The sequence below is a fragment of the Schistocerca serialis genome, chromosome 8 (genome assembly GCF_023864345.2).
Source record: "Schistocerca serialis cubense isolate TAMUIC-IGC-003099 chromosome 8, iqSchSeri2.2, whole genome shotgun sequence".
NCBI lineage: Eukaryota > Metazoa > Arthropoda > Insecta > Orthoptera > Acrididae > Schistocerca > Schistocerca serialis.
Window position 1 is genome coordinate 315,140,421 of NC_064645.1, and position 25,203 is coordinate 315,165,623.

General features: G+C 39.5%; 2 protein-coding genes across 11 annotated transcripts in view; one reads left to right on the forward strand and one right to left on the reverse strand.

Annotated features, from left to right (window-relative positions):
* LOC126416751 (mitochondrial ribonuclease P catalytic subunit) overlaps nt 1-25,203 on the forward strand; it is a 136,148-nt gene that overhangs the window by 104,699 nt on the left and 6,246 nt on the right. The window contains exons 10-12 of one of the 8 annotated variants that reach the window (XR_007575513.1): nt 18,485-18,682; nt 18,843-18,915; nt 24,350-24,578. The exons of 2 other annotated variants lie outside the window; for them this stretch is intronic. The gene's annotated coding sequence lies outside the window, so the exon portion shown is untranslated. Of the gene's footprint in view, nt 1-9,987; nt 10,208-18,484; nt 20,613-24,349; nt 24,579-25,203 lie in introns of those variants that run through there. 5 more of the 8 variants (XR_007575512.1, XR_007575514.1, XR_007575515.1 and 2 more) reach the window with 5 other exon arrangements.
* The window catches only part of LOC126416753 (EARP-interacting protein homolog), a 50,176-nt gene continuing 34,167 nt past the window's right edge, over nt 9,195-25,203 (reverse strand). For 2 of the 3 annotated variants that reach the window (XM_050084594.1, XM_050084595.1), the window contains exon 8: nt 9,197-9,422. In XM_050084594.1, coding sequence (XP_049940551.1) covers nt 9,260-9,422 — 163 coding nt within the window. In that variant the 3' untranslated portion in view covers nt 9,197-9,259. Of the gene's footprint in view, nt 9,423-25,203 lie in introns of all 3 variants that reach the window. The other variant, XM_050084596.1, reaches the window with a different exon arrangement.

Consider the following 25,203-nt stretch of genomic DNA (forward strand, 5'->3'; position numbering starts at 1 on the left):
AGGGAAAACAGACTAAACAAGAAGATTACTTATTGGATAACCACAGCGACTGCATAGAAACGATGGAAAAAACAGATGCCTATAAATATCTAGGATACAGGCAAAAAATAGGAATAGATAGTACAAATATTAAAGAAGAACTAAAAGAAAAATATAGACAAAGACTAACAAAAATACTGAAAACAGAATTGACAGCAAGAAACAAGACAAAAGCTATAAATACTTATGCTATACCAATATTGACCTATTCATTTGGAGTATAGAATACATCACATACATTCATTCAGCAACAGAAACGTAGCACCTATTATACTAAAGAAACCTATGGAAATAATAATAATCAGGTGAATCAGATTAGTACAGGAAAACCAAATCGCAAACTCAGACAGAATGATTTGAATAATCAGTATGGTAATTCTCACAGACATGATGTATACCCAGAAGACAATCCTGATAATATACAACTGTGGAAAGATCCTTCAACACCTGAAGTTAAAAGGGTAGATGCAAATGTAGCTCAACAAGCACAACCATCACGAGGACCGATACCACTTGGTAACGGAGCAATAAAGTCGTGAAGGGAACAACTTCCAAATTCCGACCATACTGTACATATTGAAGTACACAAACCACCGAATAAGACATCTACCAAATGATTAAACTAGAACCGGTCACCGAAAGCCTTCCTAGGATGATTGGAGAGGGTGAGGAGGACAGGCATCATTTTAAAGTAGAATGTACTGAGGTATGATGATGATTTGGGTCTAAGGGAGGAACTGATTGAAGAAACACCTTACATTTCGAGTAAGTGTGGATGAATTTTGCAGGCAGTAGTTCAAGCAGTAATAAATGGTATCTATGTTGAAATTTTGATTGATACTGGAGCAGCTATTAGCGTAATGATGCAGGATTGTTTTAAACAAATTAGTCGGGGAGCACATTTCCTGTTACTGGATGTATTGTATAGGGAGTATTTAGTCCAAAACTGCAAAAAGGTCTCAAAGCAGGCACGAGTCAACATTATAATGCGGGGGGGGGGGGGGGGGGGGGGGGGGCTTCAATAGAAAGTACCTTATTGGTTGTTCCAAAAATGACTGTACCATGTGTTTGGGGTCTACATTTTTTGTGTAATGCAGGAGCAGTCATCAATTTAAAAGAAGGAACATGTACCTTGGACTCCGAAGGCGATGTTTTGATAGCCTCTATGATCAATGGCAAAATAGTCCCATATCAGTATTGCATGAAGTTAATGGATAGCTTTATTGGTATTGACTGTAATTTTAGTTGGTGATATTTTCTATATTGAATATACTGGAGAAGAAATAAGTAAAGTTACACTTCAGGAGAAAATCTCTGAATCTGAATACCTGTGTGGAAATCAACGAGAAGAAATGTGTTGCTTGTTAAATAATTATCTGCCCGTATTTAGCAAACGTCCCAGAACAATCAAAGGTTTTGAATACGACATTAAGACGTATCCACACAAATCTTTTTATTGCACTTCGTATTTTGCTCTATAGTCAAAGAGAGAGGCAGTCAAGAAAAAAAAATTAACAAAATTTTAGAGTGGGGAATTATAGAGCTCTCTCCTTCTGAATATTGTAGCCCTCTTTTGAAGGTCCTAAAAGCGAATGGTGACGTCAGATTAGTTCTAGACACAAGAGAGATAAACAAGATAATCACACTGGTACAGACAAGACCTGAGAATTTGGATGAGTTAATTCAGAAGCTGTGGTGCCCGCTTCCTGACATCCCTTGGTATGAGAAGTTCATAGTGGCAAATGAAAATCTCTATTGAATCTCGAAAGTATACTGCTTTTATTTTTATGGGCAGAAGTTGCCAGTTCACTGTTATGCCATTTGGACTAAATATTAGTGGAGGTGTATTTATATCAGCGCTAGACACTGTATTTGCTTGATAGAGTTACCTTGTATGTGGACGACTTATTGATCGGTACCAAAACATGGGAGGAGCATCTCGATCTGCTTGAAAAAGTATTTGCTAAATTCTTAGAGTATGGAGTAACAGTAAATTTAATGAAATCTAGATTCGCCAGAAGTCAACTGAAGTTCCTAGGACATATAATTACGCTGGACGGTATTATGCCGAATCCTAAGAAAATGAGTGGTATCAAAGAGTGTCCTTATCCTAAAAATCTCCGCCCCTGGTAGCTGAATGGTCAGCGTGATGGATTGTCACTCCTCTGGGCCCGGGTTCGATTCCTGGCTGGATCGGGGAATTTTCTCCACCCAGGGACTGGGTGTTGTGCTGTCTTCATCATCATCTTCGTTGAATGCGGGTCGCTGAAGTGGCATCAAATTGAAAGACTGGCACCTGGCGAACGGCCGCTCAAAGATTGTGCTAGATGAGGTGAGATACTGTGGACAGGAAAATACACATCCATGTGTGTGGAGACTATGTGTGCTGAATGAAGTGATCATTCCTGCAGTCAGCGCTAGAAAGGTAGCTGTCATGTGTCATGCCATGCATCAACCCATTGGTCTTGCAGTGGAATGTAAGAGAAGCATACCACTGAAGAATAACTTGGTCATCCCAGCCTCTGTCATCTCGTTTAAGAATGGATTTGGTGACTTGTGGACAGTTAACTGTCGCTGAGAATCCCAGATTCTTCCAAGATGCATGTGCGTAGCAAAAGCTGAGCCGTTAATTGCAGAACAGCTGAGCGTAATAGAAACCACCCATGCCGAGTCTGTGGGTGAAATTAGCGCTACCACTATGAGACAAGATCTTCTTGCTTGACTATCACCAGATCTCACTAAGGAACAACAGAAGAAGTTACTTGCCATTCTTCAAGAGTTCTCTGAATGCTCTAATCCACAGGTGAAGAGCAAATTAGACAAATCGACGGTGAAGCATCGGATACCACCAACCAATAAGCCAGAGAGCATACCATGTTTCAGCAACGGAACATCGAATAATTTGTGACGAGGTAGAGAAAATGATGAAGAATGACATCATTCAGCCTTTGCAGAGCCCATGATCGTCACCAGTGGTTCTCGTCAGGAAGAAGGATGGCAGTTGGCGCTTTTGTGTTGATTACAGGAAGCTTAAAAGGATGTTTACCCTCTTCCACGAATTGACGATACACTAGATTGTCTGAAGCGGGCTAAGGTTTTCTCAACCTTGGACATGTACTCGGGATACTGGCAAATCGAAGTAGATGAGGCTGATTGTGAGAAAACTGCATTCATCACCCTTGAGGGCCTGTATGAGTTCAAGGTAATGCCGTTTGGTTTGTGTAATGCACTAGCAACTTTTGAACGAATGATAGATAATCTTCTAAGGCACCTGAAGTGGACGATGTGTCTTTGTTATTTAAATGACATTACAGTGTTCTCAGATACATTTGATGAACACACAAAAAGACTGAGGGCTGTTCTTAACTGTCTCCAACAAGCCAGACTGAAACTTAATCCAAGAAAGTGTATCTTTGGAGCAAAAGAAATCAATATACTGGGGCACCTTGTGTCAATGAAGGTGTGCGGCCAGACCCAGAAAAGGTGAGAGCTATAAGGGAATTTCCTATTCCTAAAAGTATTAGAGATGTGAGAAGCTTCCTCAGATTGTGTTCTTATTACCATCGTTTTAGCAAAGACTTTTGTATCAAAGCCAGGCCACTCCAAGAGTTGTTAAAAGCCGATGCTTAATTTATCTGGGGTGGTGCTCAACAAGATTCTTTCAATGTGCTGCGAATAGCTCTGAAGACTGACCCTGTACTTGGTCTGTATGATGAAAGAGCACCTACAGAACTACACACAGATGCCAGTGGGTATGGGATCGGTGCTGTTCTGGTGCAGATTTTGGATGGAAAAGAGAAGGTTATAGCCTATGCTTCTAGGACACTTACAAAACCTGAGAGAAACTACTCAGCTACAGAAAGAGAATGTCTTGCTGTGATCTAAGCCATGTGCAAATTTCCACAGTATCTCTATGGAAGGCCATTCACAGTTCTTACAGATTATCATTCACTTTGTTGGTTGACAGGTCTTAAGGATCCAACAGGACGACTCACGAGGTGGGCACTACGTCTTCAAGAGTATGACATTACCATAGTCTACAAAAGCGGAAGAAAACACAAAGATGCCGACTGTCTCCCAAGAAAACCTCTGCAAGACCATCAAAACTTTGATGAAGATGGTGACTGTCTTGCTGCACTCCAGGATCTCTCTGATGAGCAGGAGGAGGACGCCAAGATATCTCAAATTATGCTTGCCTTAAATCGGTCAGAGGATGTGAAAGGACAATTTTAGGTAGTTACTGGATTACTTTGCAAGAAAAACTTTGATCTGTTTGGAAAGAGGTGGCTACCAGTGATTCCTAAACACATGCGCTTAGATGTTCTACAGAAATTCCATTACACACCTGAGGCCAGACATTTATGATTTATTAAGACGTACGATAGAATCCACAAGAGATTTTTGTGGCCAGGTTTATTTAGGAGTGTCCGTCACTATGTGTCGCACTGTTGAGAGTGCCGGAGGAGAAAGGCAGTTCCTCAGAAACCACCTGGCCAACTCATACCAAAACGCCTTTCCAGCGTGTTGGGATTGACCTCCTTGGACAATTTCCAATGTCTGCTAGTGGCAATAGATGGATTATTGTTTGCTCTGATTATCTGATGCGCTATGCCATTACAAAAGCCGTAAAAACAGCCGAAGCAATAGAGGTAGCCAAATTCATCATAGAAGACATTGTATTAAAACACGGTGCCCCAAGGTCATTAATTACAGATCGATGGAAAGTTTTTCAATAGAATGTCTTGACAGATAAACCGTTGGTGCAACATTACTCATCACATGACGACTGCCTACCATCTGCAAACTAACAGGCTTACTGTATGCGTAATAAGATCTTGACCGACATGCTGTCAATGTTGAGCAGAGCAACTGGAATGAGGTGCTACCTTATGTGACATTTGCCTACAACACCGCCAAACAAGACACCACAGGATTTACGCCATTTTCCCTGGTGCATGGGCGTCAGGCGACTACGACGATGGACACTGTGTTTCCGTTACATCCTGATGACGTGGATGACGACTACATCGGACAGGTGTTAACCAGAGCTGAGGAAGCTCGGCAGTTAGCTTGACTCCGCACACTGCAGGCTCAAGAAAACGATCGCCGAAGGTATGACACGAGCCATCGCCCTGTTGTCTGCCAGCCTGGTGACCTCGTTTGGATCTTCACCCCTGTTCGGAAGGTTGGTCTCTCTAAGAAGCTCCTCAGGCACTACTTGGACCTTATAAGGTTGTAAGACAGTTGTCTGATGTTACTTATGAGGTTGAAGATTTCGATCCCGACACAAGATGACGAAAGATCAGAGATATGGTCCACGTCCTTTGAATGAAACCCTATAAGGATCCTGCAACCCAGGGTAAATTCGAAGCTCCAGCGACAGGCAACAAGCGGAAAAGTAACTAAGAATGTAGTGGCAAGGGAAGTTCTAAGAAGATCACCGCCACGGCAAACATCAGGCATCGGGAGTTGGAGTATGCAGGACCAATGACTCATTCCCGGACTAGGAGGACGTAACACCAAGACGCTGTTCTCTTAAGGAGGGAGCAATTTCGCAGATGAAGATGAGTGGCGCAGTCGCCGTAGTGTAGTGGTTATGATACTAGAGTGTTGTATGGAGGATCGCGAGTTCAAAACTCGCCTGAACTGAAAAATTTTAATTTCTATATTTGGTTCGAGTACATTCCTGGCTGGAGGCAGTTCGCTCCATGCTCTTGTATGTGCAAGTGCTGAATAAACCTTCATTAAGTGAAGTTAGTTTTCGTCATTCGCCTTCCTCTACATGACATTGGTACATTCCATCCTGGATTTTCCATTGTTCAACTCCAGAGTGGAAGTACAGGCAAAATTAACCACATCCTACAACCCATTGGTAGGATTATCATCTTGCCTAAAGATGCTCAGCCTCTACAGCAGGGGTGTCCAACCCGCAGCCTGCACGTGGTTCAATGCAAGTATCAAAGTGAAGTGAGTGTCTGTCAAAGGAAAAAGATCTATTTATGTAATGTTAAATGAGAGAGTGTACAAAGCAAAGCCACACACTTTAGATGAAGTTGAAACTATCTTTTGTCAAGATATTGCTGCCATTTCAGAGGGAATTGCAGAAAGTAACGAGTGATTTCCTAAGCAGGTATAAGAAATGCTTGAACACCAAAGGGAGGCAGTTTCAGCATCTCCTTGTTTAATGTATGAGAGTTATTTACTTTCTTTTTAAGTGTGTATGTTATGCTTATTAGAAATAACTTACGTGACAAATAATAAATTATTTATAATACAGTACAGAGGAAATATATGACTGTGTAAAAACTAATGTGAAAATCATAGCAACAGAGGTGTTGGGTAAAAAAGGTAGCAACCATAACTGTGCAGCAGAGTGGTGGTAAGAGGAAATAGAGGCCCTTGTTAGAGAAAAACGAAATGCGTCCCTTCAGTGGTTCAATGATAAATCAGACGAAATAAGATCAATATACAAGGAAAAGAAGAATGAAGTGATGAATAAATAAGGATGGCACATGTTCTTTCCCATGCTTCATTTTTTTTGCCAAAGTGAATAGCAAATTAGGATTCGGGAAAGCAAAACCAATTTCCAACTGATAACACAAAAGGAATGGGAAGAGTATTTCCAAAAATTATTAAATGAGGAGAAGGAAGAATATCTACAAGAAGGAACAGTGGAAGAAAAAGGACATGAAGATTATGAGATCCAGAATTTAGAAAGTGAAGTACTTCAGGTGTTGAGAACAGGAAAGAATGCTAAATCACCAGGACCAGGCAATATCAATCTGGAGTGCCTGAAATATGGTGGTGACAAAATTGTGAAACTGATAACACAGCTCTTCAACAAAATGATGCATGGAGATTCGATACCCAACGAGATTAAGCTAGGTTACATTAATACCATATTTAAGAAAGGGGATCGCAAAATTTGTTCAAACTATCAAGGATTTTGTGTTACAAACACATTAATGAGAATTTTCGCGAAAGTTATTAAAAACAAACTGGAAAAAAAATCTTAGAACCCAAGAAGAACAATGTGGATTCACGGCTGGGAGATCAAGTGTAGACCACATTTTCACATTACGACAGATTTTGGAGAAACATAGGATTAATTTTCATAGATGTAGAAAAAGTGTATGATACTGTTCCAAGAAAATTACTTTGGAGAGCACTACATATGGCAAACACAAAGCCTTCCTTGATTAAAATAATACAACAGATGTATAAAGATAACATTTGCCAAGTGAAAGTTGGTAATAAACTTTCTCAGAAATTTAGAACAAGCAAAGGCCTTTTACAGGGCTGTCCCATGTCAGCATCATTATCTAAAACCTATATAAATATTCACCTTAGAACATGGTCTCGTAAATGTAATAGTATGGGATTAGAAATGAGAGATGAAGTTTACCTACATAATTTATTGTTTGCTGATGATCAAGTAGTCATAGCACAAGATGGGGAGGATGCTAACTATATGTGCAATCAGTTAGCAGTAGCATAAAAAAACTTGGGGTTTGAAGATTAATTACCAAAAAAACAGAATACTTGACTAATGATTTAGATGAGCTATACATTGAAGGAAAGAAAATCAAAAAGATAAACACTTTCTGTTATTTGGGATCCATTTTAGAAATTGAGGGAAAATCAGAGTCAGAAATCAATAAAAGAATTAGTAGCGGACAGAAGGTCATTAGAATGCTTAACTCAGTCTTACGGAGACCTGGACAATTAACCTGAAGCACATTAAAAAATTACAAGCTCTAGAGATGGACTACTGTAGAAGATCGACAAAATAAGGAACACCGAAATAATAAGGAGAATGGAAATATGACATAATGGATAGGAAGAAATTACAGTGGTACGAGCATGTATGACGAATGGAGAAAGACAGAATACCAAAATTGATACTGGAGTGGGAACCGGAGGAGAGAAGACGAAGAGGATGACCTATGACCACCTGGCTCCAAAGTGTACAGCACACAATTAGGAGAATGGGCATAGAGGAAGAGGACACACAAGATCGAAACACGTGGAGGAATATTTTGAAAATATAGTTTAAGAAGGTTTATTCTTTGTATTATAATTTCCGAGTAAATTATTATGTTGGAGATAAGCCTCTGTAATGAGGAAAAGCTCAAAATAATAATAAAAAGGGTCTCCTGTCACACGTAGCATGTATGCAGCAGCCAGCCGCATGCAACAAAAGCAGATGTGGTAGTTATTATTGTGGAGCGTAGGTGACAAACAGAGTGGAACCTGAGAGAAGTAATATTATGTTTCAGGTTAGTTGCAGATTGGATACTTGTGTTGCCTTACAATCAATCAAAAACTGAATATGATGATGTGTGCAGTGAAACTGAAGATTACACTTCAATCCATCCTTTTCTATCGGATATTTAAAATTATATATTAGGCAGGTTCATGGCCCCCACCCCTCCTCAAAAAAGGAAAGTTATTAATATGTAATATCCAGTGTTAAACAGTAACAAAGAAATAATGTACTTAATATCCCCTAAAAGTTGCTTTTTGTTATTTATAGATTCAGATACATATTGATCAAACTTCATGTGAAAAATTGGAGCAATTTAGCTGGAATGTTGCACACCTAGCAACATGTTGGTCAACCTTTATATGGGAAACTTGGACAAATGTCCATTTGAGATCATGGAATTTTTGCACACTACAAAGTGGTAGTTTTTAATATCTGAGATGACAAGGAATATGTTCAGAAGCATTCATATCCAGAAAAAAATAATTTTTCCTTTTTTGTAGGCATTAAAGATGGAAGAGATTGATAGATGTTTACATACTGTCAGTTCCCTGATACTCTTACTATTCTCTGGATGGGAAATCATAAATTATCTGGTGCTACTGCTGCTGTTTTTTAATCATCCTGAGCACCTGAAACACCTTTTATACCTACTTATGCTCTGGCTCAGCATTATACTGTGGGCAAAAACACCATAAGAAAAATATTAATTAAAAAAATATTGCAGTTTTTGGATTAGTAGTATTTTCATAAGGTATCTAACAACTCATTACATATTGATCTTTGTTACATTTTTTTAACACACTGATGATTGTTTCCAAGGTTTTTGTTCATTGGATTTGTACTTCATAACCTTTTATTTGGATGATCAATAAAAATCATTTCATTTTTAATGATAACTCTTTATTTTTCTTACATTAACAAATAACATTGAACAGTTACTGTCACAGAAAACTACAGCAATATCTTATATTTAACACTGCGAGGTACCTTACTGATCACAAGCCGCCCATCATAACTGAGTGATGCAAATGTCCATGGATCTGCCGCTGACCACTCAACTCTGTACACTGAATCTTCATGTTCATCATACGTTGCCAGCACACCATCTTCCAACCTGTAAAATTGTTTTATTCTTTACCATTGTAAACGTTAAACGGCCAAGATGCCACCATGTGCAGATGTTAATTAATGATAAGTTCCACTGATTTGAACCTTTAACTAAATACATGTGTGCATGTGGGGGGAGGGGGGGGGGGGCGCAATCGGGAATAATATTTTTGAAGAGAACAGTGAGCTTCTGTAATAAATTTACCTCAGCTGATAGGTGTACCAAATGGAGTTCCATCAGGTAACTTAAAAATATCGGCATAGTCTCTTTTATTGGAATACTGCACTATGAGTGCTGCGACAAAGGTCTATGGCAGTCCCTACATAAGAGTTGTCTGTTCCTGAGAAGTGTCCACATCCAAATCTTTTTTTGTTTTCCATCTGTAACACTCCACAGCACTTAATTGGTCCTCCTGTGACTCACGTCCAGACAGCTTACGGTTGTGTGTTTGTAGTGCCTTGAGAATTTCCACATAAATTCCAGAATCACTCATCCTTCTACCGTCTCAAGCACACGATACTTTAAGTGTGAGAGAATTTACATATTGCATGACACATGTTTGTGTGTGCAGGCTGGAAAGGAGTCACGAGCATCGACAAGTGTTAGCCGCTCACGCCACGGAAGTTGCATTGGAAGACCAAGAAGTAATCATGTAGTACTCCTTGCTGTTTTAGTGTCTGTGATTATTGTTAAAGAAAAATGAACAATTGATTATAGACATTTAATTGTACTTCATGTGTTGGACTTGCTAGAAGTAAGACATGTTCATAATTATGTGGTTCGAAAAACTATGCTAAAAATGTATTTAATTGACACGAAGCCCACGCCTACTACAGTAGTACAAGTTTATATGCCAACTAGCTCTGCAGATGACGAAGAAATTGATGAAATGTATGATGAGATAAAAGAAATTATTCAGGTAGTGAAGGGAGACGAAAATTTAATAGTCATGGGTGACTGGAATTCGTCAGTAGGAAAAGGGAGAGAAGGAAACATAGTAGGTGAATATGGATTGGGGCTAAGAAATGAAAGAGGAAGCCACCTGGTAGAATTTTGCACAGAGCACAACTTAATCATAGCTAACACTTGGTTTAAGAATCATGAAAGAAGGTTGTATACATGGAAGAACCCTGGAGATACTCAAAGGTATCAGATAGATTATATAATGGTAAGACAGAGAGTTAGGAATCAGGTTTTAAATTGTAAGATATTTCCAGGGGCAGATGTGGACTCTGACCACAATCTATTGGTAATGACCTGTAGATTAAAACTGAAAAAACTGCAAAAAGGTGGGAATTTAAGGAGCTGGGACCTGGATAAACTGAAAGAACCAGAGGTTGTACAGAGTTTCAGCGAGAGCATAAGGGAACAATTGACAGGAATGGGGGAAAGAAATACAGTAGAACAAGAATGGGTAGCTTTGAGGGATGAAGTAGTGAAGGCAGCAGAGGATCAAGTAGGTAAAAAGACGAGGGCTAGTAGAAATCCTTGGGTAACAGAAGAAATATTGAATTTAATTGATGAAAGGAGAAAATATAAAAACGCAGTAAATGAAGCAGGCAAAAAGGAATACAAATGTCTCAACAATGAGATCGACAGGAAGTGCAAAGTGTCTAAGCAGGGATGGCTAGAGCACAAATGTAAGGATGTAGAGGCTTATCTCACTAGGGGTAAGATAGATACTGCCTACAGGAAAATTAAAGAGACCTTTGGAGAAAGGAGAACCACTTGCATGAATATCAAGAGCTCAGATGGAAACCCAGTTCTAAGCAAAGAAGGGAAAGCAGAAAGATGGAACGAGTATATAGAGGATCTATAAAAGGGTGATGTACTTGAGGACAATATTATGGAAATGGAAGAGGATGTAGATGAAGATGAAATGGGAGATATGTTACTGCGTGAAGAGTTTGACAGAGCACAGAAAGACCTGAGTCGAAACAAGGCCCCCCGGAGTAGACAACATTCCATTGGAACTACTGACGGCCTTGGGAGAGCTAGTCCTGACAAAACTCTACCTTCTGGTGAGCAAGATGTATGAAACAGGCGAAATACCCTCAGACTTCAAGAAGAATATAATAATTCCAATCCCAAAGAAAGCAGGTGTTGACAGATATGAAAATTACCGAACAATCAGTTTAATAAGCCACAGCTGCAAAATACTAACACGTATTCTTTACAGACGAATGGAAAAACTAGTAGAAGCCAACCTCTGGGAAGATCAGTTTCGATTCCGTAGAAATACTGGAACACGTGAGGCAATACTTACCTTACGACTTATCTTAGAAGAAAGATTAAGGAAAGGCAAACCTACATTTCTAGCATTTGTAGACTTAGAGAAAGCTTTTGACAATGTTGACTGGAATACTCTCTTTCAAATTCTAAAGGTGGCAGGGGTAAAATACAGGAAGCGAAAGGCTATTCACAATTTGTACAAAAACCAGATGGCAGTTATAAGAGTCGAGGGACATGAAAGGGAAGCAGTGGTTGGGAAGGGAGTAAGACAGGGTTGTAGCCTCTCCCCGATGTTATTCAATCTGTATATTGAGCAAGCAGTAAAGGAAACAAAAGAAAAATTCGGAGTAGGTATTAAAATCCATGGAGAAGAAATAAAAACTTTGAGGTTCGCCGATGACATTGTAATTCTGTCAGAGACAGCAAAGGACTTGGAAGAGCAGTTGAATGGAATGGACAGTGTCTTGAAAGGAGGATATAAGATGAATATCAACAAAAGCAAAACGAGGATAATGGAATGTCGGGTGATGCTGAGGGAATTAGATTAGGAAATGAGACACTTAAAGTAGTAAAGGAGTTTTGCTATTTGGGGAGCAAAATAACTGATGATGGTCGAAGTAGAGAGGATATAAAATGTAGACTGGCAATGGCAAGGAAAGCGTTTCTGAAGAAGAGAAATTTGTTTACATCGAGTATAGATTTAAGTGTCAGGAAGTCGTTTCTGAAAGTATTTGTACGGAATGTAGCCATGTATGGAAGTGAAACATGGACAACAAATAGTTTGGACAAGAAGAGAATAGAAGCTTTTGAAATGTGGTGCTACAGAAGAATGCTGAAGATTAGATGTGTAGATCACATAACTAATGAGGAAGTATTGAATAGGATTGGGGAGAAGAGAAGTTTGTGGCACAACTTGACCAGAAGAAGGGATCGGTTGGTAGGACATGTTCTGAGGCATCAAGGGATCACCAATTTAGTATTGGAGGGCAGCGTAGAGGGTAAAAATCGTAGAGGGAGACCAAGAGATGAATACACTAAGCAGATTCAGAAGGATGTAGGTTGCAATAGGTACTGGGAGATGATGAAGCTTGCACAGGATAGAGTAGCATGGAGAGCTGCATCAAACCAGTCTCAGGACTGAAGACCACAACAACAACAGATAAAGGTCTGTGGCAGTCCCTAAATAAAAGATTTGTCTGCTACCGAGAAGTTTAGATCTTACAGATAGTTGCTTTAGTTACATTTTTTTGAGTATAAACTCCAGATTGTGATCTGAAGGGATGCAATATTTTGGAAAGCAGTGAAATTAAAATTAAATTAAATTTGATGAATTTAATGGGAATAACATTAGTTGAAATTCTTTTAGTAGTGCTGATTGTATTGTGAAAAATGAAAGTTTGTGCAGACTAGAATTCAGTCCCCAGTAGTTGCACAACCAGTTAAGACAATCCAAAAACATCTCCATGGCCAAGCCATAATTAGAATTTGTTCCTAACAAAAAACATGAGGAATGGATGTGGGGGAGGATCTTGGCTTACCCATGCCATACGGGTATACAAGGATGAGCCAAAACATTATGACCGAGCTTAATAGCTTGCATGTCCAACTTCGGAATGAAATACATCACTGATTCTGCATATCAGGGATTCAAAAGTTTGTTGGTAGGTTTGCAAAGGTGTGTGGCTGTAGATGTCTACGCACTGGTCATTTAATTCCCATAAATGATGGGCCACTGATTTGTATACATGGTGAGGGTGCCGATAGTGAGGCAGATGGGTTCCATGGGATTTACATCAGGCAAATTTGGTTGCTGACCATCAATGTGAGTTCACTATAATGCTCCTCGAACCACTGTAGCATGGTTCTGGCTCCGAGGCACAGACAATTATACTGCTGAAAGATGACATCAAGCATGAAGGGATGCAGGTGGTTTGCAGCTGTCGACATGTCTTTGATAACCACCACAAGTCCCATGCAAGTGTGCTGCACATTTCAGCCATTCATTGTGTTTGTGGGGACAACAATTGACCCAATCTAGCAAAAATGTGATTCACGTGAAAAGCAACAATTTTCCATTGGTCGACAGTTGAATACCGATGATCCTGTGCCCATGAAATCATAACTGGCGAGGGTCAACATGTGAACATGAATGGGTGGTCTGCTGTGGAGCTCCATGTTCAACAATCTACGATGAATAGTGTGCTCAGAAACACTTGTGCATGCACCAGCATTGTGCTCTTTTGGCAGAGGTGCCACAGATCACCATCTAGCCTACTTTACAGAGCCAGACAAACCTCCAAACACCACATTCTATGAAGAGTCATGGATGTCCAACCATTTAATGCCTAGTGGTAATTTCACTATCCTACCTCTTTCCGTAGATGCTCATGACAGTTGCATGTGAACATTCAACCAGATTTGCATTTTTTGAAATACACTTTCATTGGCTCAGAAAGGAAGTAGTAGTAGTAATAGTAATAATAATCTGCCCTTTGTCAAAGTCACTTATCTCAGTGGATTTCCCCATCTACAGTCCATATCTTCACTAGAGGGATCTCCCCCCCCCCCTCCCCACCCGTCTTTTCTGCTTACATACTTTTGTTACCATGTTACTTGCCCGCAATGCCACCAGGTGATATCCATCGTCGTGGTGGGCAGTGGTCATAATGTTTTGGATTATCAGTGTACAATCAATATGACATACCTCACATCATTCCCTAAATAATGTAAGAGATTTTTACCCACAGTCAGTGGTTATTGTCTTTGTAATATAGGAGCTGACACATCCATATAGCCTCTCTTAAGCTGTACTCTGGCTCCACATCCATCAGGCTGGACAAAATAAAAAGTAAGAAGCCCCTAGTAATTGAGAGTAATGAAAAATCTGCCACAAAGTCAACAAATGAAACATTTTAATAGGACAAAACCATTGTCCGTTAAACATACATGATAAATGTCACCTATTATATTACTGATTCCATTTAACCCTCTTCAATGATTTTAATACAGTTGATGTACACTATTAGCCTTTGACGTTGCATCACCACAAAGGCTCAAATACGCAAATTTCTAGCATTTCAGTGCAACTACAAGAAGTAGAATATACATTCTGTATGTAAGAAAACATTATGCAATGCGTTACTCATTGAGAAATTGTATTTGAATGTTGTTTGTGAGAAGATTGTATCCTATTCAGACTGCAGTTCATCATTTCATGATAATGCTGCTTATGTCACTCTTGTTCCCATGACTTTTGTGCTAATATGAAACTGACAGCTTCAGGGGGCCATACTGAACATCATGTCACATCTCAAAAGGCCACACATGACTAGCACCCGACAGGGCAGTTGTGCTGTCTGGTCAGCTGAGTAGGATTGAACAGCCACATAGTATACATATCTCAAGTAAGGGAGTAGGCTTGTTTGCAGCAAGACAAGCATACACAATAGAGCAACAACATCTAGAGCACCATGGCAACCACTGTTCCAGAATCTCTTGACACATCAACAAAAGTGACGTGCACGTTGTCCTGCATCCAAAGACAACACTGGACCTGTGCTGTCTCTTCAGAAAACTTCCAGTATTGTGTACAGCATCATAATGGACTATCCCTTATGTGGAAGTTCCAAGAAAAAAGAACATTGCCAGACTGCATTCACCACCATCATCATCATCATCATCATCATCATCATCATCATCATCCAGGCCCAAAGCCCAATGTGATGATAAGAGGAGGAATGAAGATTAAGGTTTAACATCATGGTGACTCTAAGGTCATTGGAGACAGAACACAAGCTCAGAATTTTTCAAGGACAGGGAAGGAAACTGACCATGCCCTTTCAGATTTACCACCCCAGTGTTTGCCTAGATTGGTTTAAGAAAATCACAGATAACCTAAAATTGAATGGCTGGACAAAGATTTGAACCATTGCCCTGAATGCATATCCATTGTGCTAACCACCGTGCCACTTTGCTCAGTATGACAGTGGGTGTCAGTGAGTACATAATATGATCACTGTTAGTTCACACAGCTAATAATTTGTACAGCAGCCATTTCATTTCTTACATGGTAAGACCTATTTCTGAGGTCTACATGACATAATCTTTTGATAAGGTAATGCATGCTCATATCTTGTGCATGCTGTCCTGATTAACTTCAGTATAGAGGATGTTCAACTGGTGCCCAGCAAGTATTGTTTACAGGATCTATCTCACTCATTGAAAACATTTGGTGACAGGTTGTCGAGAGACTGGTGTGCCTCCACTTGCCAACCACTACACCTGATGAACTCTGGAACAGATCGAAGCAGCATGGAATGATGTACTTTATCTATCATTAAAGCTTAGTTTGAATCAATACCCAACTGAGTTAGAGACATTGTTGCTCCCAGATCTGGCAGCTCTGTTTACCCCCCAAATTATGTACAAAATTTATTCATGTATTTCTCCTACTGTGCTGACATGCACAAAGTAAAATTTTGTTATTTTGTTTCCCTTCCAGTATTGCAATTTTTCAATTTTTATGGCCAACAGTGTATATCCCCACGGCTTGGTAACCCATAGTCCTCTCATTATAACCATTCCTCTATTCTTCACGTTTGTTCACAGAAACAGAATGAAAGATAAAATTACATTGAAAGCGTGGGTCAGTCCTAAAAGTGTGCTTAGGTCCTTTCATTTGACTGTACATATATTTACACTGCAGGTTCAGAATCTCTGAACAGATTTCAAGTCATGTCACTCTATTTCATCCCCACTGATTTCAGTCATTTATTGCCACGGCAAGTTATGCCACAGTCTCCTATCATATAAATTCCACTGGGAGTGTTAGTCTCAAAGGGAGAACCTCCAGTGATTTGTTTGAAAAATACAAGGAAAGCATGTCACTGAATATTCAAGTTGATCCTGGAGGCATGCTCATATGGCATAATTATGATGATTGGTCACAATAAGCCACTGACCCAGGGTCAAAGGAAGGAGATTATGGTTTAATATCTAATGACTAACAAGATCATTAGCTATAGAGTACTTGCTAAGACTGGGAAAGGATGGAAAAGGAAGTTGGACTTGTCATTTCCAAAAGAAACTTCTGAGCATTTGTCTTAAATGATTGTGGGAAACCAAAGAAAACCTAAATCTAAATGGCCCAAGACTGGGCCGAACTCCTGTCCTGTGCTGCCAAGCTGGAATCCCTTTGGCTAGAAATGACAGATATTTATACCATATATGGTATAAGAAATCAGTTGTGCTTGAAGGTGTGGAAACTGGCCAGCTGGTCCAAAAGTAGCCGTCTTTTCACTGTGTTGGTACTGTGATGCTTGCCTTGGCCCAACTTGCAAATTGTAAAAAGGCCAGTTGACCTGACTGTGTTTTGGCTCCCGCTGGCTTCTAAGGCTTCCCACAATTGCTGTGGCAGAACTGAAATTCTCATAGTAGTGACAAAGATATAGTGGCTGCACTACATACCTCCCCTCTTCCAGCCTCCATGTCGCTGCCTTTGATAGATCTGCAAGAAGACTAAACATTCACGAACGGCAGTATACAATATATCCCGCTTCTCCTTATGTACTAGTCAGCTTGAAGCACAGGTTTCAGTGGCTGTGAACTTAATCTACAATTCTGGCCCACTGGTTTTTTTATTTACATACAGTTAGTAATCTCTCTAAAATCTTCACTACAACTAACAGGATAGTGTTAATTTCCCAGTCTTGCTCACAACTACTTAACATTTACTTACCCTTATTTACATTAAATACTCACACAAAATAACCAATCTTTAACTCTTTCATTCCCTACTTCATTGTGCTTTATGCACTACTAGTGATCCAATGTAATGATCCAATTTAACAGGTGGAGGGGTGCCACGTGTTGGCTGCTCTCTGCCTTAGGTAGATGAAGGCTGCACAGAACAGAGCGACTAGGTGCCAGACACTGTGATGCTCATGGTAATGATCGTACAATGCTGCTTACTACTGCACAAGCTGAAGCATCTGTTTGCTGCAGTACACCTGTCCTGGGTTGCTATTAGTTGGTTCAGGGAGAGTGTGAGGTGTGGTTCCAGTGAATCATTGAAGTAGGTCACATTTTGTGCTGGGAGCACCCGTAGCTGTTTGTTTGGCTAGCACTACTGTAGTTGCACTTCGCTACCAACACTAAGATGTTGTACACGGAGCAGATCCAGTGCAGCCATGCCTGTTGGAAGTAGAGTTGCTGTTTCAGCAGGCGCACGGGCACCTCTGATTGTCCATTTTGCCTAGAAACTACTGAATCTTGCATGCCTCCAAGCCAGTCTGGACACCTGGGTCTGGCATATCGTACTCCGTTCCCTCTAACAGTGCTGGAGTTCCTCTGCTATCATTATTGTGTGCCTACCCTCATCTTCCAATATCAGCAATATTTCTGCTGTTCTCGCCTACATGTATTTCTCTAAGGTTCCCCACCTTACTGGGTAAGGCGATTGGTGAAACACATAAACCATGTATGATTATTTTTAATTGCGAACTGAACTAGCACGTAGAGTCGTGCTTATTCTGTCATTACTTCTACTGTTGCTATGTGTTAGTACAGTGGAAGATTTCGTTTTTTCCCTCTCTGATGAGTCCCAACTCCAGAAGTGACTCATTGTGTGAATGGTCAATAACAATTACAGCAAAGAAAAGCTTATTCTCTACAGCCTGTTTAACAATGAAATCTCGCTGTGCAGCAATCACACGCTGTCCGTCAATAACCATACAAACAAAACACCTTAAGTAATGTTACAATCTAATCTATCAATACATTCTACCCTTGTTAACCGTAATGCCACAACTCACAACATATTCCTTCTCACTTCCTAGGTCTCAACCTGTGCAGTATCTCAAGCATGGGTGGCACGAGAGGCTTGTGCTCACCCTTCTTCTTACTTCCTTTTGCCGATACCTGCATCAGTGCATCTGAAGAACCCTGAAATGGTCATAGGTGTCAAACATGAACCAGTGCCATTCTACAAGGTGTACAACTTTGCTTCTGCCGTTTTCTGATAAGTGGCGACAATGGTGAGCAGCAGTGGAAAGAAACAGATCGCAGACATCAGACAGTTAGCTTGGACCTCGGTCAACATAACCTCATTCAAACATTAGTCAATTTGTGTCTGCATCATAAAGTTGTTCTTGATTGAAAATGTCAGTTTATGGGCCTAATTCTTGTCATTTGCAGGAGGTGTTACTGTTTTGTTTCAATATGAAGAAAACAGCGCTTGAGCCTCATCGAATGCTCTCAAGTACATGTGGTAAGGACGCTATTAGTGAAAGAACATGTCATGAGTGGTTTCAACATTTCAAGAACGGTAATTTTAACACCATAGACCGGCAAAGTGGTGGACAAGAGAATGTTTTCGAAGATGCAGAATTGGAGACATTGCTGAGTGAAGACTCGCGTCAAAGATGGAAAGACTGCCCTGTTGTTGAGATATTTTCTGACTGCACTGCCCCCATTTCTGTTTTATTTTTACAGGATATTTATTTGGTTGTCAAGTTTGTAAGTGGTACAAAGCTACTTTAATTTGGGTTGTTTACTCACTTGTTACTGCTGCCTAAATATCAAATTGGTGGACTGCATCTGTTTGTCGTTATTTTAGTTTGTCTGTATCATATTTATCCGAGTATAAGATGACCCCCATTTTTTAAGAGGCTCCTTGAGAAAAAATTATTTTTAACATATTCTGACTAATCAAAATAACAAATTTTTATTGACTGTCTACATTTTGATAGTACAAGGCGAAATAAACAAAAAGTTTACAGTAATTTTTTTATCTTTGGTGCCTTTTTTGTTTAGTTAGCCAGTCGCGTGGGGTATCACTATTTTTAATCACCACACCACCCGAACAGGACAGCTGTGAAACTTATATCTTTGTTTGTCCCGAATATGCAATGATTTCTAAGGTTGTGGTTACAGTGGTACCTGAGAAAACAGCTGTTTTTATCTGAATATATATCAGATTTCACTTTGATACTGACATGAGAATGTTACAACTCATTGGCTGCATAGAACCAGCAGCTGACTTATCCCCAGTCATTCCTGTCATACCCCAAGGTGAGCATCAACAACATTGCTGCACAAAACATTTAAGTACAGCACTAGTTCCGATCTATACCTTTACCGTACCAATTCAATTCGAATCCGTGGTTCATAAAAAGTCAAAGCATGCAGTGTAGTTTCCCATGGTTGCCAGCACAACGAAATTTGCTGCCTGCTCAACACTCCCTTCCTGGCACCCATCATAGTTTTCACTTCATAACCAAGCTAGTGTCACTGTTCCCCCTCCAGCCATGTGCTTGAGCAACAGTGAAACACAGGTGGCAATATCTTCTAGGCTGCAGCTCACATGTAACAACAAAAGCTAATACATAAATAAAAGGTCGCATTCATGATTCAGTCCAATTCAAACTTTCACTCCTCCCGTGATCTAGGTACTATCTCCACAACAGGTCTTTCCGCGTAATTTATTCTTGCGATAACAATGCAGTCAGTGTAATGTGATTTATTTCGTTTGTTAGACATTTAATTCTGGATTCATTTTCTTTCTCATTTCATCTGAATGTCACCATCTTGTTCTAAAGCTGGTAACGTTTTTCCCGTTTCTAAGAAATGAATAGCGACTAAATGTTTCATTTGCAATCCACTTGGTAAATCATTACTGTTTTTCATAACCAAATAAAATATTGACTTGGGCTCAGAATCAAGTAACGGTTTTTGAAGGATGATTTTCGCCTTTGAATATTACCTTTATTTAAAAAGTGCCATAACTGTAAGTACACGGCATCCATACACGTAGGAGAACGTTTTATTGAACATCTGCTCCAATACAAAAAAATTCTCCTGTGTTCCACAAAATTGTCAGTTTTTAAGCAGAACATGACATTGTTTTAGTGGCCAGTTCATAGTTTCTCCAGTATTTTTTGCAGTATAGCTATGAGCAACCTACCATTCGGAATTTGTCAAAATAAATTTCTACAAAAACTTTAAACAGCCAAAGCTTCATCTGTAAGTGTAAGACAACCTGTATATTCATCCATTAAACAATTTTTAAAAAAATGTTTACCTCAGTTGCAGTAGTTTAATCTGTGAATCTAACACGACCACATATTTTTTGAATGATGAATTTGGGAAAAAATCTCATCTTATATTTGGGTAAATACGTAATCATGGCTGGCTATAGTAATTGCAGAATCTCAACCCAAAACATGTTAAAGAAATCCAGACAATATTGCCTGAAAAGGTTAGAAATGAAGTTCAAGAGGATTTCGAATATGAAGTGAACACAGATTGTGATGACAAAGTTGAAATTCAGCAGGCAGATACGGCACGGCAGTCGGCAACATCTATACAAGACAACAAGTTGTGAGATTGGTTACTGATGGTACACTGACAGGTTATCAAGATTGAATGTGATGTTATAGTCGGCGCACAGCATCTCTGAGGTAGCGATGAAGTGGGGATTTTCCCGTACGACCATTTCATGAGTGTACCATGAATATTAGCAATCCAGTAAAGCATCAAATCTCTGACATCATTGCAGTTGGAAAAAGAGCCTGCAAGAACTGGACCAATGACAACTGAAGAGAATTGTTCAAGGTGATAGAAGTGCAATTGCTGCGGATTTGAATGCTGGGCCATCAACAAGCATCAGCGTCCAAACCATTCGATGAAACATAATCGATATGAGCTTTCGAAGCTGAGAGCCCATTCGTGTACCCTTGATGACTGCACGACACAAAGCTTTACGCCTATGTCAGCACTGACATTGGACTGTTGATGACTATAAACATGTTGTCTGGTCGGACGAGTCTTGTTTCAAACAGTATCAAGCGGATGGACAGGTATGGGTATGGAGACTACCTCATGAATCCATGGACCCCACATGACAGCAGGTGACTGTTCAAGCTGGTGGAGGCTCTGTAATAGCGTGGGGTGTGTGCAGTAGGAGTGATGTGGGACCCCTGATAAGTCTAGGTATGACTCTGACAGGTGACACATACGTAAGCATCCTGTCTAATCATCTGCATCCATTCATGTCCACTGTGCATTCCGATGGACTTTGGCAATTCCAGCAGGACAATGTGACACCCCACTAATCCAGAATTGCTACAGAAAGGCTCATGAACGTTCCTGAGCATATCTGGGATGCCTTGCAACATGCTGTTGAGAAGAGTTCTCCACCCCATCGTACTCTTATGGATTTATGGACAGCCCTGCAGGATTCATGGTGTCAGTTCCCTCTAGCACAACTTAAGACATTAGTTGAGTCAATGACATTTTGTGTTGCTGCACTTCTGTGTGCTCGTGGTGGCCCTACACAATATTAGGCAGGTGTACCAATATCTTTGGCTCTTCAGTGTATATTGTATGGAACAGAGAGACAAAATGAAATAGTGGTTATCTGACATGATCATTCTGTGCAGGTGGTGATCTATAAATTTGCACTGTAGTCTTCTTATTATAGCCAATTTATTTACGAAGATTGCTATGTTAACACAATTATCCAGTAACTGCGTTAACATAGTGATCTTGGAAAATAAATTGATTTTCACAAGAAGACTACAGTACAAAATGGAATAACATTCCACCTTCACAGAGAAAACAACTCAGGGCTCATAATATTATTTAAAAGTTACCTGGACTTATATGTGTGGCTACAGCAGTAAGCACACCTTTGGAATACTGCATTTGCCTCCCAGGTGACGAAATTTTGTCCATTATATTTCTGTACAGATATACTGAGAGCATCAAGGTTTCATCTCTGCATAGAAAAGACATAAAACCAACAGATGTTACTGAACTGAAAGTCTTCATTCAATCTCTTGTTTTTATCTAGTGTCAATCTCTTGTTTTTATCTAGTGTTAACATACGTAACAGACAAAGCTTATGGGATCTATGAGTATTGTGGATAAGCTGGCTACTTCACACAACGCTGCAAAAAATGTGCACCTTTGGCCTATGAGTGTAACCAATGCACAAGTAATTTATTTTGACAAAATGAAAATAGTATCAAAAGAAAAGGAGTCTTGAAATAACTATGCTATGTGCTGGTTTTCCCTCATTTGGTTTGAAGCAATTTGTAATCTCAGCAACCTATACGGATCTTGAAAAGAGGCTAAATAAATGTTATTGACCAACATGTCAAGAAAAGGGAGAAGATGAAAACAGAAATGAAGAAAATGGAACTGGAGTCAAGAGTACAAGTACCTGTACAATAAAGAAAAGACTGACAAAATATTGATGCAAAATATATCAAAATCCAGGCTGTTTGCTTGAAACTTTTTGCTCTGACTTCGGTAAAATTGCCCATTTGTTCTCACAATTAGGTGGTTATGATGAGACCTTTCGATGATTCATATTTGTGTGTTGCAGTGTTGTGTGTTCACTTGGTAAAATTTAATAAAACCAGTAAGTAAATAAGCGATCTGATCAATTCCACACACTGCTGAATTCAACACCACAATTTATCACCCTGACAGCACCACATAAAGCCATTTTTGATGTGGGAAGGATGCACTCTAACAGTTTTTACAGCTTTTCCACATCTGTTACATTAAACATATTCCACCAACACATCATACCTTTATGGAAAAGTATGTTGCAAGGCATGTCACAAATCACTTCCAAACATATATGGTTTTTAAATTTTACTGTCACGTGCATTTTGTGACAAAACACACAAACAAACCTTGATAAATATCAACACACCCAACAACTTACACTGCATCAAAATTTAAGGCAAGAGAGTGCCACTCAAGCAACAGGCCTGTTTCAAAACACCCTCTTTTCACAGGCCATCTTTCAAATACACCACCCATACATGATGTTGCATGCCATAATATTATTACCTTATGGGACAAAGTTGATGCCTGGTACCAAACACTTCTTTTTTCCCTTCATTACATCTACATCTACACGGTTACTCTGCAATTCACACTTAAGTGCCTGGCAGAGGGTTCATCAAACCATTTTCGTACTACTTCTCTACCATTCCATTCTCGAGTGGCGTATGGTAAAAAGGAACACCTAAATCTTTCCGTTCGAGCTCTGATTTCTCTAATTTTATTATAATGATCATTTCTCCCTAGGCAGGTGGATGTCAACAAAATATTTTTGCATTCAGAAGAGAAAGTTGGTGATTGAAATTTCATAAATAGATCTCACCATAAAGATAACTGCCTTTGTTTCAGTGACTACCACCCCAACTCGCATATCATATCAGTGACACTCTCACCCCTATTGCATGATAACATGAAACGAGCTGCCCTTATTTGCACTTTTGCTATGTCCTCCGTCAGTCCTACCTGGTAAGAATCCCATACCGTGCAGCAATATTCCAGCAGAGGACGGACAAGTGTAATGAAGTCTTTGTTTCGCCTTCCCCACAATATTATCTATGTGATCTTTCTAATTTGAGTTGTTTGTAATTCCTAGGTATTTAGTCGAATTGACAGCCCTTGGATTTGTGCAATTTATCGTATACCCAAAATTGATCAGATTTCTTTTAGTACCTATGTGGATGACCTCGCACTTTTCTTTGTTTAGTGTCAATTGCCACTTGACAGAAATTCTCTCTAGATCACTACATGAAGTGGCATTACCATATAACTATTTATATTTAATTCTCTTTCCTCGTACTTAGATGGAGTTCACACTGACACACGCAATATCTATTTCTTCATAGGGAAGTTTTCTAAACATATAAGAAACTCATGTAGAGGAAAGAAGGGAAAAGTAGCCATGGCAGCACAAATGACCACTGCAGATTTTTTGCCATGAACAGTGTTGCTGCCTACTGCGGAGCGGTCAAACCAATTCTAATAGACATCAACATTGTCAGTGAATTTGGCAAAGGACGTAAGCTCCTCTATTTTTCAATAAAAAAATTTCTGATTTTCGTCATCTAATGTAAGGTAAGTGACACACATTATTCTTGTTACCTCACTTGTGTGCACAATACCTAATATCAAAGTTTAAATGATGTCTTTTGGCCTAGAAATGCAGTTCCTTGTTGTTTCTGTGGCCACCTTTCCTGACAGTTCATTTTTAATCTATTTACCTCAATGAGAATTAGTAAATTCCATATGTCAAGCTTAGTACTACATATTGACTTCTAAATCCCTTTATATATGAGGAGCAATGTAATAAAAACAGTCAGATGGTAAAAAAAGAGAGTAAACTGTTTATTATTTCAAAAGTAATTGCCATAACTGTTAATATACTTATCCCACCGTGAGACAAGATGGCCTTCCATATTTTTGGAGGCCTGGAGAAAGACATTCGTGACAGTCAATTTGCTTTGGATGAAGTTGCGCATGGCTGGGTACAATCATGGCTCCATAAGCAAACATTTTTGCATGATGTCACTGACTGTGTGGTCTCACAGTGGGATAAACGTATTAACATTTGTACTTTTTTTCCATCTGTCTCATTTTCATTTAACTAGCTCTTATACAAAGCTATCATCGGTCTTTTTATAGGAATTTTGAATTGATTTATATTATCTAAAACTGTCATGTTATATTTGGTCTAACAAAA